General features: G+C 45.3%; 1 protein-coding gene across 13 annotated transcripts in view; it reads left to right on the forward strand.

Annotated features, from left to right (window-relative positions):
• Positions 1–10,591, forward strand: part of SYNPO2L (synaptopodin 2 like) — a 100,466-nt gene extending 89,875 nt beyond the window's left edge. For 8 of the 13 annotated variants that reach the window (XM_061634596.1, XM_061634592.1, XM_061634595.1 and 5 more), the window contains one exon: positions 5,298–10,590. In XM_061634596.1, the coding sequence (XP_061490580.1) occupies positions 5,298–7,627 (2,330 nt within the window). In that variant the 3' untranslated portion in view covers positions 7,628–10,590. Of the gene's footprint in view, positions 1–5,297 lie in introns of all 13 variants that reach the window. The other 5 variants (XM_061634606.1, XM_061634604.1, XM_061634601.1 and 2 more) reach the window with 1 other exon arrangement.
• The last annotated feature ends 4,997 nt before the right edge of the window (positions 10,592–15,588 follow it).

Here is a 15,588-nt window from a genome sequence, read left to right on the forward strand (position 1 = left end):
CGTGATGACACAGTGATCAGGATGGGGCATTCTTCTTACCAATTTAGGAATAGCCCATCCCATATTATGTTGTGGCCACCTCCTGATGTTTTAAAACAAAGGAACCATAACCCCAAGATGGGAAACAATCCTCTTTTTAACTTCAGTGGATCAATTACTAAGAACCTACCAAACTAGATGCAGTGAAGGCAACCATGTTTGTTTATTTTATTCACACATCTGCTCCATTTAGAACTGAAAGGTGTGCAACTGCAGGCATTCTTTGAGGATACCAATTATCTAGACCCATTTCAGTCTAGATTCGAGCCTAATTTCAGAACTGAATTTGCCTTGGATGCTCTGATGGGATGATCTTTATTGAGAGGGAGACAAGAACAATGTGACCTTGGTTCTCTTGTTTGATATCTCCATGGCTTTTGATGCCATTGACCATGGTATCCTCCTGACTTCAGTGTTCTGTTCCTACCTGCACAGTTGACTCCAGAGAATAGCCTTGGGGGAATGCTGTTGGCCCCTGGCACTTATGTTATGGTGTGTCATAAGGCACTATTCTGTCTCCAATGCCAACATCTATATGAAGTTACTGGGAGTGATCATTAGAGAATTAGTACCATTGGTGACAAACAACTCTATTTCTCCATAACATCTGGATCAAGCCATGCAAGCTGGTGCCTGGTCCTGGATGCGGTGGTGGGCTAGATGAAGACCAATTAACTGAGTTTGAATCCTGGCAAGGTGGAATCCTTGTGAGTGAGTGGTTCCTCTCTCCAAGAAAAATGCTGATTACCTATTCTAGATGGGGTTGCACTCTGTCTGAAGGAACAGGCATGCAGTCTGAGGGAGGTCCTGTATCCATCTCTGTTGCTGGAGGCTCAAGTGACTTCATTGGCTAGGAGCATCCTTTACCAGCTTCAGCTACAGCCACTCCTGTACTGGAAAGAATAGCTTGGCCACAGTGATCCAGATTTTGGTAACCTCAAGATTGGGCTACTGCAATGTGTTCTGTGTAGGACTACTCTTAGGGTTGGTCTGGAAGCTTCAGTTAGAGCAGAATGTGACACCTTTAATGCTGTTTGGAGCAAGCTACTGACAGCATATGACACCTTTGCTGGAGAAACTGCACTGGCTGCAAATATGCTACTGGGCCAAGTTTGTACTTCTGTTTTTAGTATACAAATCTCTAAACAACTCGGGACGAGGGACCACCTTACCCTTTATGCCCCATCCTGTCACTGTGGTTATCAGAGGAATCATCTTCCCAATGTCAGTGCCATGATCACCAGGAACATTTAATGTTGCAGCACCTGCCTTGTGGAATTCCCTCCCCGTTAATTTATTTATTTATTTATTAGATTTTTATACCGCCCGACTAGCATAGCTCTCTGGGCGGTGTACAGCAAAAATACAAATACATACAATAAAACCCATCATAATAAAACAAGAACACATATGGAAAAAAAAAAAGTTTAGGGCTTTAAAGGTCAAAACTAGCACTTTGAATTGGGCTCGGAAACAAATTGGGAGCCAGTGGAGTCGATAAAGCACAGGGGTGATATGCTCCCTGCGCTGTGCTCCAGTTAACATTCTGGCTGCTGCATTTTGGACCAACTGTAGTTTCCGAATCGTTTTCAAAGGCAGCCCCAGTCAAGTTAACCTTTAGATCGTTGCTCAAGATCTATTTGTTCACATGGGCCTTTTCTGACATGTGACCCAGCTATGTGTAATAGGGAACTCTCTGCCATACGACCTACGCCATGTCCCCTCCTTGGCAGGTTTTCGCCAAGGACTAAAAACATGGCTGTTTCAGCGGGCATATAGAATCCCTAGTTAATTTTAATTTTACAGTGTATAGATGTGGGTAAATTGAACATGTTATGATTGTATTTATATGTGTATTTTAAATTTTAATTATGTACGCCGCCTAGAGTGGCTGTTTACTCAGGCAGATAGGCGGCCTAAAAAAAAAAAAAAGTGATTTGAATGTTTTAGATCTCATTTTATATTGTTTCATGGTTTACTGTGTTTTTATGTTGCACACCACTTCATTATTTTCCTATGGAAAGCACTATATAAAGTTGTATAGATCAGTGAGGTATGCGTGTAATTTTAACATCAAAGGGGGTGCACAAGTAAGGGGGCCTGGATCCTCCCTTCCCACATCTTTCCGTGCTGCGCTTTAGTGGCTTAAAGGAATTCTCCCCTCCCCCCTTGCTTACTGGGGCTGGGCTGTCACCAAATACCTGCAGGAGAACTTGGGGAAGGGTAGCGTGAGAGGGAACGGTGCATCTCTATTCAACAGCCCGCACATTCTGTTGTTAAAATTAAATCTTCCACCCCACTTTAGATATGACAGACACATGAATAGGTGTATATAGGGTGCAGGGTGCTATGTTAGCTTTGTGTGCTGACATTGGTCAGGAAAGTGATGAATGAGTCATGTACTGTTGAGGGAATAAACACTGGTATTTTCCTTTTGGAAATGACAGTACCACAAAAATGCCATATGTGAAGCATTCCTCAGTATCAGGAAAGATGACCGTGTTTTGGACATAGTGCCTTTGTACTCAGTGACTCAAAGAGTCACTGCTCACAAGTGTGGAAACATTTGTGGCGAGGGGGACATGCTGTCCTATTTTAAACCTCATCTATGGGAGGGGGAGGGGAAGTGGAGCAAGTGTTTGACAGTTGACAATGTCCATCACACTTTAGTGATGATGCTTGAGGGGTAAAAATAGAGAGAGTTGCCTCATGGCTTTCAGCAGCAATGTTGAATAGACAAAAGAGAGGCTTTAAAAGGCTAGTGGAGTTGCAATCAAAGGGCCTGGGCTCTTTTAAGGTTTTGGGTCTGCTCCAGAAAGAAGCTATTCTACTTCTCTCTCTCTCTCTTTATGGAGAGCTGTGAGTTAAGGGTATGTAACATGCCCTTCTCTCCAGGACTGGGTGCTGCTTTCAAGAGCTTGGACCAACCATATGCAGGTACCAATTTATTTTGCATGCCAAACTTTAGCAAGCCTTCTCATAGAAGGAGCCTTTCCACTAACACATGGAGCTTTGTTTCCAGATGGTTTGTATGCTGGGGAAGGAAACTGAATTTTGGACAGTAGGAAATGGAATGAGGAGTACCAGTTTGAAGGAGCTTTAAAACTTCTGTCTGTTGTACAGTACCTACTTGCTTGAAGTGCTGAAGAAATTACAATAAATAATTTAAAACAATTCAAATGAAAATGATTGGCGGTAAATTCTGGACAAACAAAAGAAAGCATACCTTCAAAAAAGATGCATAGTGAATTCACAGCCACAAAATATAGTGATGGCCACCAGTTTAGGTGGCTCTAAAAGCGACTAGACAAATTCATGGAGGAGAGATCAATATTTGGCTATTAGCCCAGGAGTATAGTCGTCCAGGGTCTCAGGAGGTCTTCAACCCTTTACTTTTTTCAGAGCAGAGTTTCAGCAGGGTCCCTATGTCTCCTGTATCCTGCAAACCAACCAGCATGAAAGGGGAGTGTGTTAGCCACTGAGAAGAGTATTATAATATGCTTCCTTGTCCTTTCCTGTGGATTGTAGCCAATCAGAGTGAAAGGAGGTGAGTCAGCCACTGAGAAGATTCTTCTCAGCAGCGAACACTCTCCCCTTTCCTGCTTATTGGTTCCTAGGGACATCTGTTGTTGTGGGAGAAGGCATTAACAAGGATCTTATTCTCAACTCAGCAGCAAAAAGGAGGGAGGGGTGGCTGTGACTAACACAAAGAGACCCTGCACTTCCGAAGTTGCCGCTACACTCCTGTATTGGCCATGATGCTGCCTATAAGGGATCTCCTCACATTCAGAGGCATATCAGTTTCGGGGAGGGGGAGGGAAAGCAATGGGGGAGGATTGTGTTGACTTCCTGCCTTGCTTCTGGGCTTCCTGGAAGCATTTGGCTAGCTGCTTTTGGAAACAGGATGCTGAACTAGATGGATCCTTGGTCTGATCTTATGGAATTATGAAAGATAGAAATTTATGGTTTATTGGAATTTCAGCTATTGTTTCTTCTCTCCACCGTACTTTGTCCTTTCCATGATTTTATCAAGGTATATAGAGCCCTGTTGGTACCTTCAGCACCTCCTGTTTCTGCAGATGTGTGTGTCCCCTGACTGACCTTGACAGTGGAACTGATAAACATTCCTGAACAGACTGCTTCTAAATGGTTGTGCCTCTGGAATGGATAGAACTATAAAGGCAGGACAAAGAGGGAAAAAGGCAAGAGGAGGCTGAAGGAGGAAGAGCTGCCTTTTCTCTTGGGGTATTTAAAACATGACATTGAAAAGTGTGTTTGAGACTCCCTGGTGTTTTTTAAAATATCACCTATGAATGCTGTTCATGCAGGAGGGCACTGAAAAGAAACTGAAGGTACACACTGTGCTGAAGTTAATTTTCATTAGGAATCAATTTACAGTCAATTCAAGTCTCTTGTGAAAATGGTTCACCATTCATAGTTATCTTGGACTATTTAACTGGATATTTAATTTTTTCACTTTTATTTTAAATGGTTCCCTCCAGGCTACCCCCTCAGATTCTAGAGGCTGTTCAGCAGAGAAATGGGTGCTAGCGTTGATGGGAATTGACAAGGAGTTATTTTCTTCTTTAAGGTGATGACATGTGTTCGCAGTTTTTGGAATCATATATCTGCAAGTGGCTCCCATATGCTCTTTCCTTGCAGCTTGCCCTTGGTTTGTTGTCAGCTGACCTTTCCCCTTCCCCATCTTAATTTCTCCCTCACACCCATACTGTGCTTCCATGTGTTGGCGTAGAGGACACTCACCCTTAATTGGCACATGCAACACTATGAGGTGATAGAAAATACTCTTTCAGATATCTGCAAATGGCAGATCACATTTCTGAACATTTCTTTATGTGCCAGTAGAAAATTAGCACAGCACAGCAGGGGACTAGTTGGCTTAGAACCTTTCTCCCTAGTGTGCAAGTTTTTTCCCCTCTTGCAGGAAGCCTCTTGGAGCCTGACATGGTACACTCTAGCCACCTCTGCATGCCAGGCTTCAGTCCTATAAAATTTGTCTTTGGGCTACCACTGGCAGTGAGAGATTATTACCTTGTGTTTTGCTAAGCCCAAGTCCAAACCTGAGGAGCCAATGACAGAAGGTACTGCTCTGAGATTCCTACATTCCCTATGCCTGGCCCAGCATCCTTGCATCCACAGGGGCTCTTCTCTTATATGAGAAATAGAACATGATCAGGTAATCCAGGCTAGAGTTTCCTGTGGGGCCCTGACTGTGCCTCTTTTTTTGTTCCTCGCAGAGCTTCATCGCAGTGAGAGCATGCAGGAAAAAAATGTGAAAGAAGCCAAAACCAAGTGCCGAACCATTGCATCCCTGCTGACAGATGCGCCCAACCCCCATTCCAAAGGGGTCCTGATGTTCAAAAAGCGCAGGCAGAGAGCAAAGAAGTACACCCTGGTCAGTTTCGGAAGTGTTGACGAAGACCGCTGCTATGACGAAGAGGACGGCGTCTTCCCAACCAGTGAGTCTGAGTTTGACGAGGAGGGCTTCTCTGATGCTCGGAGCTTAACCAACCACTCAGACTGGGACAATACCTACCTTGATATTGAGAAGCCAAAGGAGTCTCCTGCACATGAGCAGGCCCAGACGCAGCAAGGCCTCAGTGAAGCCTCAGGCAGGGGGGCGCAATTGTTTGAGCAGCAGAGGCAGAAGGCTGGTAAACATATTGTGGAGAAAGTCCCTCCTAGTCCTCATGAGCCAGAGGAACAGTCCTCAGCTTCAACCATCCTTCAGACATGCCGTGTAGTGCGTAATGAAGCACCTATTCCACAGAAGGCAGAAAAGGCCCCACTGAGCATCCATTTAGAAGCTGTACAGGTGTCTAGCCAGCTGCCATCGCCCAGCCCTGCTCAGCTCCAGTCTCCATCTGGCATCTTTGGAGGAGGAGGTGCCCAGATCTCACCAAGTACCACAGGCATCTTCAACAGATCTGCTCGGCCTTTCACTCCTGGTTTTTCTGGGCAGCGTCCTATGACTTCCTCTGTTGTGTTCCGACCATCAGTGCCAAGGAAGAGCAGTGAGAGAACAGCTGTGCCTCCTTTCTCCCCTGCCTTCCCAGAGACCACTGTGCTTCCTCCCACTCCCTTGGCAATGCAGCCTAGCAGCCCAGCCAGCACCTCTGTATCTCTGTATATCCCAACTGCTCCATCATCAGTGCAACTAGCAGGGGCTGGAAATCCTGCGGAGGGCAAGCCACCTTCCAACACAGCCAGAACCTCCACGGCTTCCATATACCTATCGGCTCCCTCTAAGCCAGCTGCAGATGCCGTTGCTACTACATCCCTGCCATTTCCGCCTTCACAAGCCCAAGAGGCAGCTTCTTCCACTTTGTATATCAGTCCAGTCCCACAGCAGCCCCTCAGCCAGCCCTACAGCCAGCCCTTCACTGTTGTGGCACCAGCCATTCCGCGTCCTGCCTCTGAGCCCTTTGCCTCCAGGGAGCAGAGGATTGCGGTCCCAGCTCCCAGAACGGGAATCTTGCAGGAGGCTCGTCGACGAAGCAGTAAGAAGCCAATGTTCAAGTCTGTGGAGGAGAAGAAAAAGAATTCCCCAAACCCAGAGTTGCTGTCTCTGGTGCAGAACCTGGATGAAAAGCCCAAAGGAGACCATCATGGGGCAGGCTTTGAGTCTGGGCCCGAGGAAGACGTCCTCAGCCTGGGGGCTGAAGCCTGCAACTTCATGCAAGCATCAGGCCGGAAGTTCAAGGCCCCGCCTCCAGTAGCTCCTAAGCCACAGCAATCCAAGGCCTCTGGCGGACTGGTGAATGGGGCCTCTTCTGCACATGACATATCCCATTTGAAGGGAAAAGGGGCAGAGCTCTTTGCTAAGCGACAGAGCCGCATGGACAAGTTTGTGGTGGAGGCGGCACCGACACCAGTCCCAAAGGCCAGAACCCCCTCCCCAACTCCTTCCCTGCCTTCCTCTTGGAAGTACTCCCCAAACATCCGTGCCCCACCCCCCATTGCTTACAACCCACTGCACTCCCCATTTTACCCCCTGGCCGCCAGCAGATCTCAGGCCAGCAAGGCAGAGAGCAAAGTGAAAAAGGCACCTAGTCAGAAATCAGGGATCAAGGCCATTGACTTCATGCGGCACCAGCCATACCAGCTGAAGTCTGCTATGTTCTGTTTTGGGGAAGTGCCGAGCTCTGATGTCCAGGCTTCCACAAGGCAGACAGCCCAACAGTCCAGCCTGTCTTTCATCCCTGCCAAACAAGTGCCCGTGAAAACAGCCAAGACCTATGAGATCCGCCGCTTCTCCACACCTGCCCCAGTGTCAGCTTCAGGCAGCCTGGTCCCTACGGTACTGGCTCCCCGCTCAGCCACCACATTGGATGAGCCGGTGTGGAGGACAGAAATGACCTCCATTTCTGCACCTGCCTCCCCTGGGCCCTTTCAAGCACCTTTCCCCCAATATCAAAGCTCTCCTGAACTCAACCAGGCATGCAGAGGGCCTTCCCCAAGCCGACCCTCATCATCCTCAAGTTTCCAGGTAGCTAGGCCCAGGTTCTCAGCAGCCCAAACTGGAATGCAGGCACGTGTCTGGAGACCAGGTTCTGGTCATCCATGAAAGGCACATTGTCCCTTGTCCTTGTCCCTGTCACAGGGCTTCTTTCACACATTTATTTTTTAGGTATATACCTAATTTTGGGGGAATGTGTATACATCTAAAAATCTAAAGTGTGAATGCAACAACCAGTTTAGAAACCCCTGTATCCTACAAGAGGATCCATCAGAGATCTAGGATTGGTTGCAGCTCACTGCTGAATGTCCACTTGATGGCAAACCCAAATTTGCTGCTTTGTAATGTGTGAAATGACCCACAGGCACAAATCAGATGTTTGAACAGAATAGTTACCTTTAGTTTTCCTACCCACCTCCTCCTTTTCTGTTTAGGTTGAGTTCCTGTAAATTAGCACAATGAAGCCAAATAGACTTCCTTTCTGAACCCCTGAACTCTCCACTTTTTGGACTTGCAACATTTCCAAGGGATTTAACAGTTTGTGGTTACAACAGGAGAAATGTAGTGAAGATAGAAGTAGTTGTCATGTACATAGCAGCGAAATTCATAACCACCCTGAGAACTGCAGCATAATGCAGCATAAGCAAATCCATTTATCTCTCAGGTACTGTGGAAAGAACATCTCTCCACCCCCATCCTGAAGTGCAGCATAGGTGAAGTAGAAGAAAAAGTAGCAAAGATATGGATGGAGCTTAAAAGACTTAATTGTCCCTCAATATTTGCCTACTACAACCAACTAGTTGATAGTCAGCCAGATGGGCGACTAAGAAATTCAGTAAATAAATAAATAAATAAATAAATAGCTTGCACCACTGGATTTCCAGCAGGGGGTTCTTGGAAGCTTGCTGCAGGTTCCTCAGTGAAGTGGCCAGTCATGGACTGAGGGCTTCCCCAAATGACAACTTGCCCACCATTACTACAGCGTACAGGAATTGTGAATGGATTCTAGGGTGTGCTTTCAGCTTACACTGGACATTGGCTAGGCCTAATGTCCCCTTTGCCCTACATTAACTGAGAGCAATACTACAGCAAAGCCCACATTTGTCAAGGCAATGCAAATTTTGCATTTACAGGGAAGGGCAGCAGGCATTTCCTCAATGTCCCTGTATTCTGCCCTGCCCCTCCATTAGCATTATGAAGCAAATATGGGGCTGCCAGACACGTGTTTGCCATGTATCATGTAGTTCTCTCTTGAAATGCCCAAGACCACGATCCAGAATTCTCTATTTCTGCAAAAGACAAATCCGACAGAAAGCTTGCAAGCAAGTGGTGTACACAGATGCACACACCATTTGCTATGTTATGAGATAGGAGACACAAATTCCTCAAGATTTCCTGGTCCTTCCTCCTCGGAGCTTCAGGACAAGAGGCTAGGCTAGAGCTGAAAATAAGCATGATGCAAGAATCAGAGATGGAAGAGGCATAGACGTAACAAGAAAGTCAAGCTCCTTCATTCAAATGTAGCCAGGAGAGGCTTATTTGGGTACACACCATACATTTAAAGCATATCCCACCCATCGACCCCAATAATCCTGGGAACTGTAGTTTACCCCTCCAGAGCTACAATTCCCAGAACTCTTAACAAACAACACTTCCCAGGATTCTTGGGGGGGGGCTTTCAATGTAAATGTATGGTGTGTATGTAGCCATAGTCTCTACTTCTTTATGGTAGGAGAGGGGCAAATACAGGGAAGATCTTCTAACAGTCTCTCCATGCCCAGCAACTAATTTCTTCAGGGAAGAAACTGAACATTTTTGAGGCACCAGAGAAGGAAAGACTGGGTGTTTAGAGAACCTGCACATGAAAGGAAGATCAGATGTGTGGACTAGTGGATTTTGTAATGGAAGGGGTGGCATTGCAAGTGGAAGGGAGGAAAATGTGAGCAAGTGCGTGAATGGCTTTCAAAGTCCATCGGGCAGGGTTTTCATGCATTCATGCTTCAGATGGTTAATTCTGCCTGTCACAAGCCAGCAAGAGAAAGGAATATAGAGCCACCTTTTGTAGACGCTTCCAGTTCAGTGAAGGGTACAAGTGTGAAGGGATGGCTAGGAATTTTACATCCACCCAAAGCTGGAGTGGTGGGGATAGAACAGGCAGACTGCTGGAAGAACTACTCTGGCTAGATGCACTTGGGGTTTCCTTGCATCCTCAGAAGCAAATGGTCCCATACAAGAAAACATGGTGTTAATCCCGGTGGTACCTTTGCTTTCTATGTCAGCATAACCTGAATCATCTGAGTGTGGCCTCTTTATTCATGTGTGTAAGAAAATACTATGTAAAATATCAAGCAACCCCAGCCCCTGTACCCCAAATGTTTATTAACCAATCGAAAAATGATGGTAGGAAGATTTTTTTTGACAGAGGGCACTACAGTGTATAGATTATCTCCACACAAACATGGTCTTGCCTGGTTTGTCATGGTCATTGTCAAGGCTAATTCACACTTTAAGATTTGTATAAATGTCTAGGTAAAAATACATGAGCTAAACATTGGTTTTGAATAGTGCATGTGCTCTTTTTCTTAATGGCCACTGTTCTCCCCAGTATCCATGGAAGCTGGGGCCTAATACTTCCTTGATTGTTTGTTCTAGGTTTGGGCATTCAGTCTCCACTCAAGGAGAAGCGGGGGTGCACTGCCAAGCCCCACCCCCTCTGGTGCATCATTGCTACACGGTTTAGAGCCCTCCATGCGTTTGGGGGTGATAGTCTGTGGTAGAGAAGGCTCCCTGTGTGATTTAGTTTGTATCATGAAGAAAAGCATGTGTGCCATTTCAAATCAATGCATCATGTATGTTTTTGTCAGCATCACAAGGCTCAAACAGCAGCTGAGATATTGATACTGAGAATTAGGTGATCCCAAAGAGCTAATCCCATGCCACTGCCTGCTATACAACTCTTGTGTTTGCTGTCCTCCATCAGGAGTGATGACATTCCTCTTAAGTCAGCCTTTCCCAACCAGTGTGCCTCCAGATGTTGTTGGACCACAACTCCCATCAGCCTTAGCCAGCATTGCCAATGGCCAGGAAAGATGGGAATTGTGGTCCAACAACATCTGGAGGCACACTGGTTGGGAAAGGCTGCTCTAAATTATAGACTCTAAACAGTAGCCTGCCCCACCTCCTCATATCTGCAGCCTTGCCAGTCATTGAGCCATGATTGTGCAGAGAACTGTGTGCTTGACAATTTTGCACTACATCTCCCAGACTTCAGTGCATAAGAATATAAGGAGAACCCTGTTGGATCAGGCCAAGGTCCATCAGGTCCGGCATCCTGTTCTCACAGTGGCCAACCTATGAGAGAGTTGACGTGTGAATTGGTTCCTTTGCCAAAACCTTACACGTCAAGGGATTTGGGGAGGGGAATCATTCTCCATACTACAGACCAACAACTATAGGAGGGGTTGTCAAGATCTTTCTCAGGGTGACAATAGAGTTGTGCATGACCTGACATATGCCTAATTGTTGTATGAAGTGCCCCTTGGGAGAAATTGGGCACTGATGAATTATCTATAATGCAGCAGCTCATATTATTTAAGTGTGGAAAAGAGCTTATATGAAGAAAGAGATCAGTGGAAGGGGTGTCAAGTTAGAAACACTAGGGTTATAGCAGAATGGCTTGAGAAGGTTTTGGAACAAGGATCCTAAAGGATTTAGGGCTCCTTCCTTCTACTCCATTCAGTGTTCTTCAGTCTTGAAGATGTAATCCGGATGTGGTTGCAATACAAATTCCCATTGTTCCCAGCCAGCTTAGCCAATGGTCAGGGATGATAGGAATTGCATTCCAACAATGCCTGGGGAGCAAAGGTTGTAGAACACTGGTCTAAACACTGTCTGTTACAGGAATGTATCCTTTCAACAGGTGTTGATGGCTGAGGTAGGGCTCAGAATGCAAGAGGGTGGATGGGTTCAAGGAAGAACAGAGATGGAATATGGATTAACATTGTTAGGAGAAAACAAACCTGTCATTCAAGAGTGAGACAGATAGAGCACAAGGGTCTTGTAGGGTGCTTTTAATCTGCAGTTTTCACAACCAAATAGAACCCAAGGTCAAATAGGTTTGCGAGGGCTCAACCTCCCATAGTCCCACTGACCTCACACAGCCAAGGTTGATTATTCAAACCTGAAAAAGTAGGGCTAGGATGGGGAAGTGTTGGTCACTGGGATATGTCTCTCGGGTCTGCTTGCTGCAACATGCAGATTGCCATCTGCTGACTCAAAAGAACCTCCTGTGTGTTTATGATATTCAGCAGGTGTGGTGGCACTGTAGTGCTGCCCTGTGTGACTTGCTATGCAGCGACTGAAGGCAAAAGAGCTCTCTTCATGCCCTTGCCCGAAAAATGCTTATTACAGGCAGGGTATTATCAGGTAGCAATGGGGGCCTCCTTTGAAAATGGTGCTGGGCACCATGGAAATGTAGATGGGCTCTTGAATTCCTCCTGCCTGGCACAGTTTCTATACTTTAAGAGCAGGTATGAAATTGTGGAAGGAGGCAACTGCAGTGCAAGAAGCCTGAGTACAGAAGAAGGCAGTGGAGTGGAGGAAGAGATCCATTGGCTCTTACTGGGATCTGTTCTATGTGATGATCCCTGCTGAGTCAGTCTGTGCTCTGGAAAGATTCCATGTCCAGTCTAACAGCTTAAGAATTAATACCAGGAACTGGAATGCAGAACAAAGTTGGAAGTAGGGCATTTGGAGATGCTCTTGATGAGGCTTCCATCATTTTCACAGTCACACCTGTAACCCAGCTGGAATCCAACACAACTCCTTTGCGTTGTTACCCTTTCTCAGAAATATAGTCATTGCTTGCTGTTTAGACTGTCATCTCCCTTGCTTCTCCTGAAGTGTGTGCAAATCTCATATCCAAGAAACAAACGTGCCAGCAACAACCTCTCATGTGCAGGGCTGTACATCTGGAGAAATAAGAGAACTTGTTCTGTTCTTTTGGAAGTATAGTATTTTATTTTATTTTATTTGAAGTCAAAAGTCACTTTACAACTGCTTGTGCTGAAGAATAAATTTCTGATATGCACTTTAACTGTTGCCTTCATTTGCCTCTTTCATTTTTAGCTTCTTACACAGTGTGATCCCAAACACCTTCATGCTTGACCAAGGCCATTACATTCAAACAAAGTGGCACTGTATTGTGCTACGCTAATTAGGGAAGATGCAGTTGAAGTAGCATAGAAGTCACCTGTGTAACACACTGCTGTATAGGCACAGAGAACCTCTGGCCTTCTAGACATTGTTGGACTAACTACCATCAGCCCCAGACAGCAACATCTGGAAGGGCACAAGTTCCATATATCTGTGCTAAGTGAAATTTTAAAAGCCAACAGTAGGCAGGCATCCCATAAGTGAGAAGCCTTCTCTCCTTCAAATTTCTCCTCAACGCCACCTTTTTCAGTGAAGCCTTGGGCCAAATATAGCTTCAGAGAGGGGTGATTTCAGGGAAATGATGCAGGGAGAAAAGAGTTTTTTTTTAAATGTTCCATCTAGTCCAGTATTCTGTTCTAACAGTGGCCAACCAAATGCCCATTGGAACCCTGCAAGCAGGACCTGAGCAAAAGCACACTCTCCCTTCCTGCAGTTTCCAGCAACTGATATTCAGAAGGATATTGTTTCTGACAGTGGAAGCAGAACATAGCCATCATTGCTAGGTGCCGCTGATAGCTTTATCCTCCATGAATTGGTCTAATCCTCTTTTAGAGCTACCCAAGTTGGTGGCCATCACTGCCTCCTGTTGGAGTGAATTCCATAGTTTAACTATGTGCTGTGGGAAGAAGTACTTTCTTTTGTGTGTCCTGAATCGTAAGCTACAAGTGGAACTGCAATTGACTTTCACGCTATTGGGAATATCACACTTTTTCTGTGTATATATGCTGCACTGTGCTGTCCACACACCAGTGGGTGTGATACAGATGTGATGGGCAGGGCCATTTGAAGCTCACCATTCATCCTCTGGAACCTGGTGTTAGGTGACATTTTATGAACTCAGTTAATTTTTTTAAAAAATCAGCCATTTAATTGTTGCTAAACCTCTTTTAAGGCCCTTAAAAAAAGGAAGAGCAGCATAGTACTATAACACCATACTAGTATAATGGTAATTTATTATGGTGCTGTAGTGCTATAGCATTATGCTACAGCAATGCATTATGACATTATAATGCTATACCTCCCTTTCATTTAAAAAACACAGCTGGAAAAGTGTTTCAGCAATAATGAAAAGGTCAATTAAATAAAAGAATGTCGTACAATGGGGCCCACCAGAAATGTTATAATGAATATTTGCTGAGCTGTGATGAGTTCACTTTCCTGATATGTCACTGCCTATGACAAAAGCATGCCCTTTTCAAAATACAGAAGAGTAGCACTAAAGGTATTATGCAGTATGGCCTATAAAAAGTGAGTGAATGAAATATGACAATTCCACACTAAATGTAGATGCACTCCCAAGTGCTGGTTTTTGCTTCTAGGGCAGGGAAGGCGAACTTAACAGCACTCCAAATGTTGCTGGACTACAACTCCCATTACCACCGACTACTGGTATGCTGTCTGAGGCTAATGGGAGTTGTGTTTCTTGAACTCCTCCTGATTTCCTTCTTCACAGCCCAACATTAATCAATCCAATCCTAACCACAGATTTGAGCATGTGGAAATTCTCCTTCACAGTTGCACACAGCCTTTTGCTGGTGAGTAGGAGGAACTGTGGTTTGGAGTATGAGTCCCAACACTGGTACTGAAAGGAGACTGGAACAAGACATCTAATGCACCTCACCCTTCTAAAACCACCCATGCAAAGCATTCATGAAAACAAGCATGCAGCTGTTGGTCTAAATTCATGCAAGTGCATGAATCTCTGGAAAGAGAGAGAGGGAGGGTGGTGGGAGGAAAACGGTGGTGGATGATGGAGTCGGAACAGGTGAACTGATGGAAGGGGGAAAGTCTGCAAGTGATCAGGCATTTAATGCATACACAAGTACAAATGCACAACCCCCCCCCCGGCACTTTACATAAACATAACCCCTCACACAAGCTCTTTTTTTAATGTTTTTTAAAGATGCTTTGTTTAAATATGTTTTAAAGTCTGTTGTTTTTAAGATGTTTTAGAGTGTTTTTAAGTGTTTTTGTTTGCCACCCTGGGCTCCTTCTAGGAGGAAGGGTGGGATATAAATTAAGCTAAATAAATAAATACAACCAGCAACCCTACACACTGTAGACCTCTATGGACATACACAAACCTTTATATCATACTTACACAACACACATGCAGAACACACTGCCCCCCCTTTTCCCACATACTGAAGTCCCTTTCAGACTGTCAGTATTTTACTAGAGGAATTCAATCACATACCAAAAAAAATAGGTTTGCACAACTAAAATAGATTAAAGTGCAACAAACAAACATTTTTTTCTTTTTAAAAAAACATTTTGCAGTAAGGAAAGTGATGGGGCAATGCACTCAAAAGTGTGAGCTACCAGGTCTGTCCAGAATAAAACATCTATCATTCACAGTTTGATTGTGGATAAGGGGGCTGACTTGACATGTATAACTGAGACCTGTGTGGATGGACTCAGTGGCCCTATACTTACCCAGGTGTGTGCACCTGGGTACTCAATGCAGCACCAGTCCAGGTCAGAGGGGCAGGGCTGGGGGGTCACTATCATCCATAAAAATTCCATCTCCCTTGCCAGGAGATCAATCCACATTGTGTCTGGGTTTGATGAATTGTTCATGGTGTTGGGCTAGAGAGACAGAACAGGATGTTATTAGTGTACTGTTCATCCCACTGCCCTACAACCTCCCTAACCAAGCTGGCAGAGGTAGTCTCAGATGTGGTGTTAGAGAACCCCTTCACGGTAGTGTTGAGGGACTTCAGTATCAGTGCTGAGGCTGCCTCAAATGGGCTGGCTCAGGAATTCATAGCCTCTATGACAACCATGGGGCTGTCTCAGTACATCACTGGTCTGACACATGTAGCCAGACATAACCTTGACCTGGGTTTTGCCAG

The sequence above is a fragment of the Rhineura floridana genome, chromosome 7 (assembly GCF_030035675.1).
Source record: "Rhineura floridana isolate rRhiFlo1 chromosome 7, rRhiFlo1.hap2, whole genome shotgun sequence".
Classification (NCBI taxonomy): domain Eukaryota; kingdom Metazoa; phylum Chordata; class Lepidosauria; order Squamata; family Rhineuridae; genus Rhineura; species Rhineura floridana.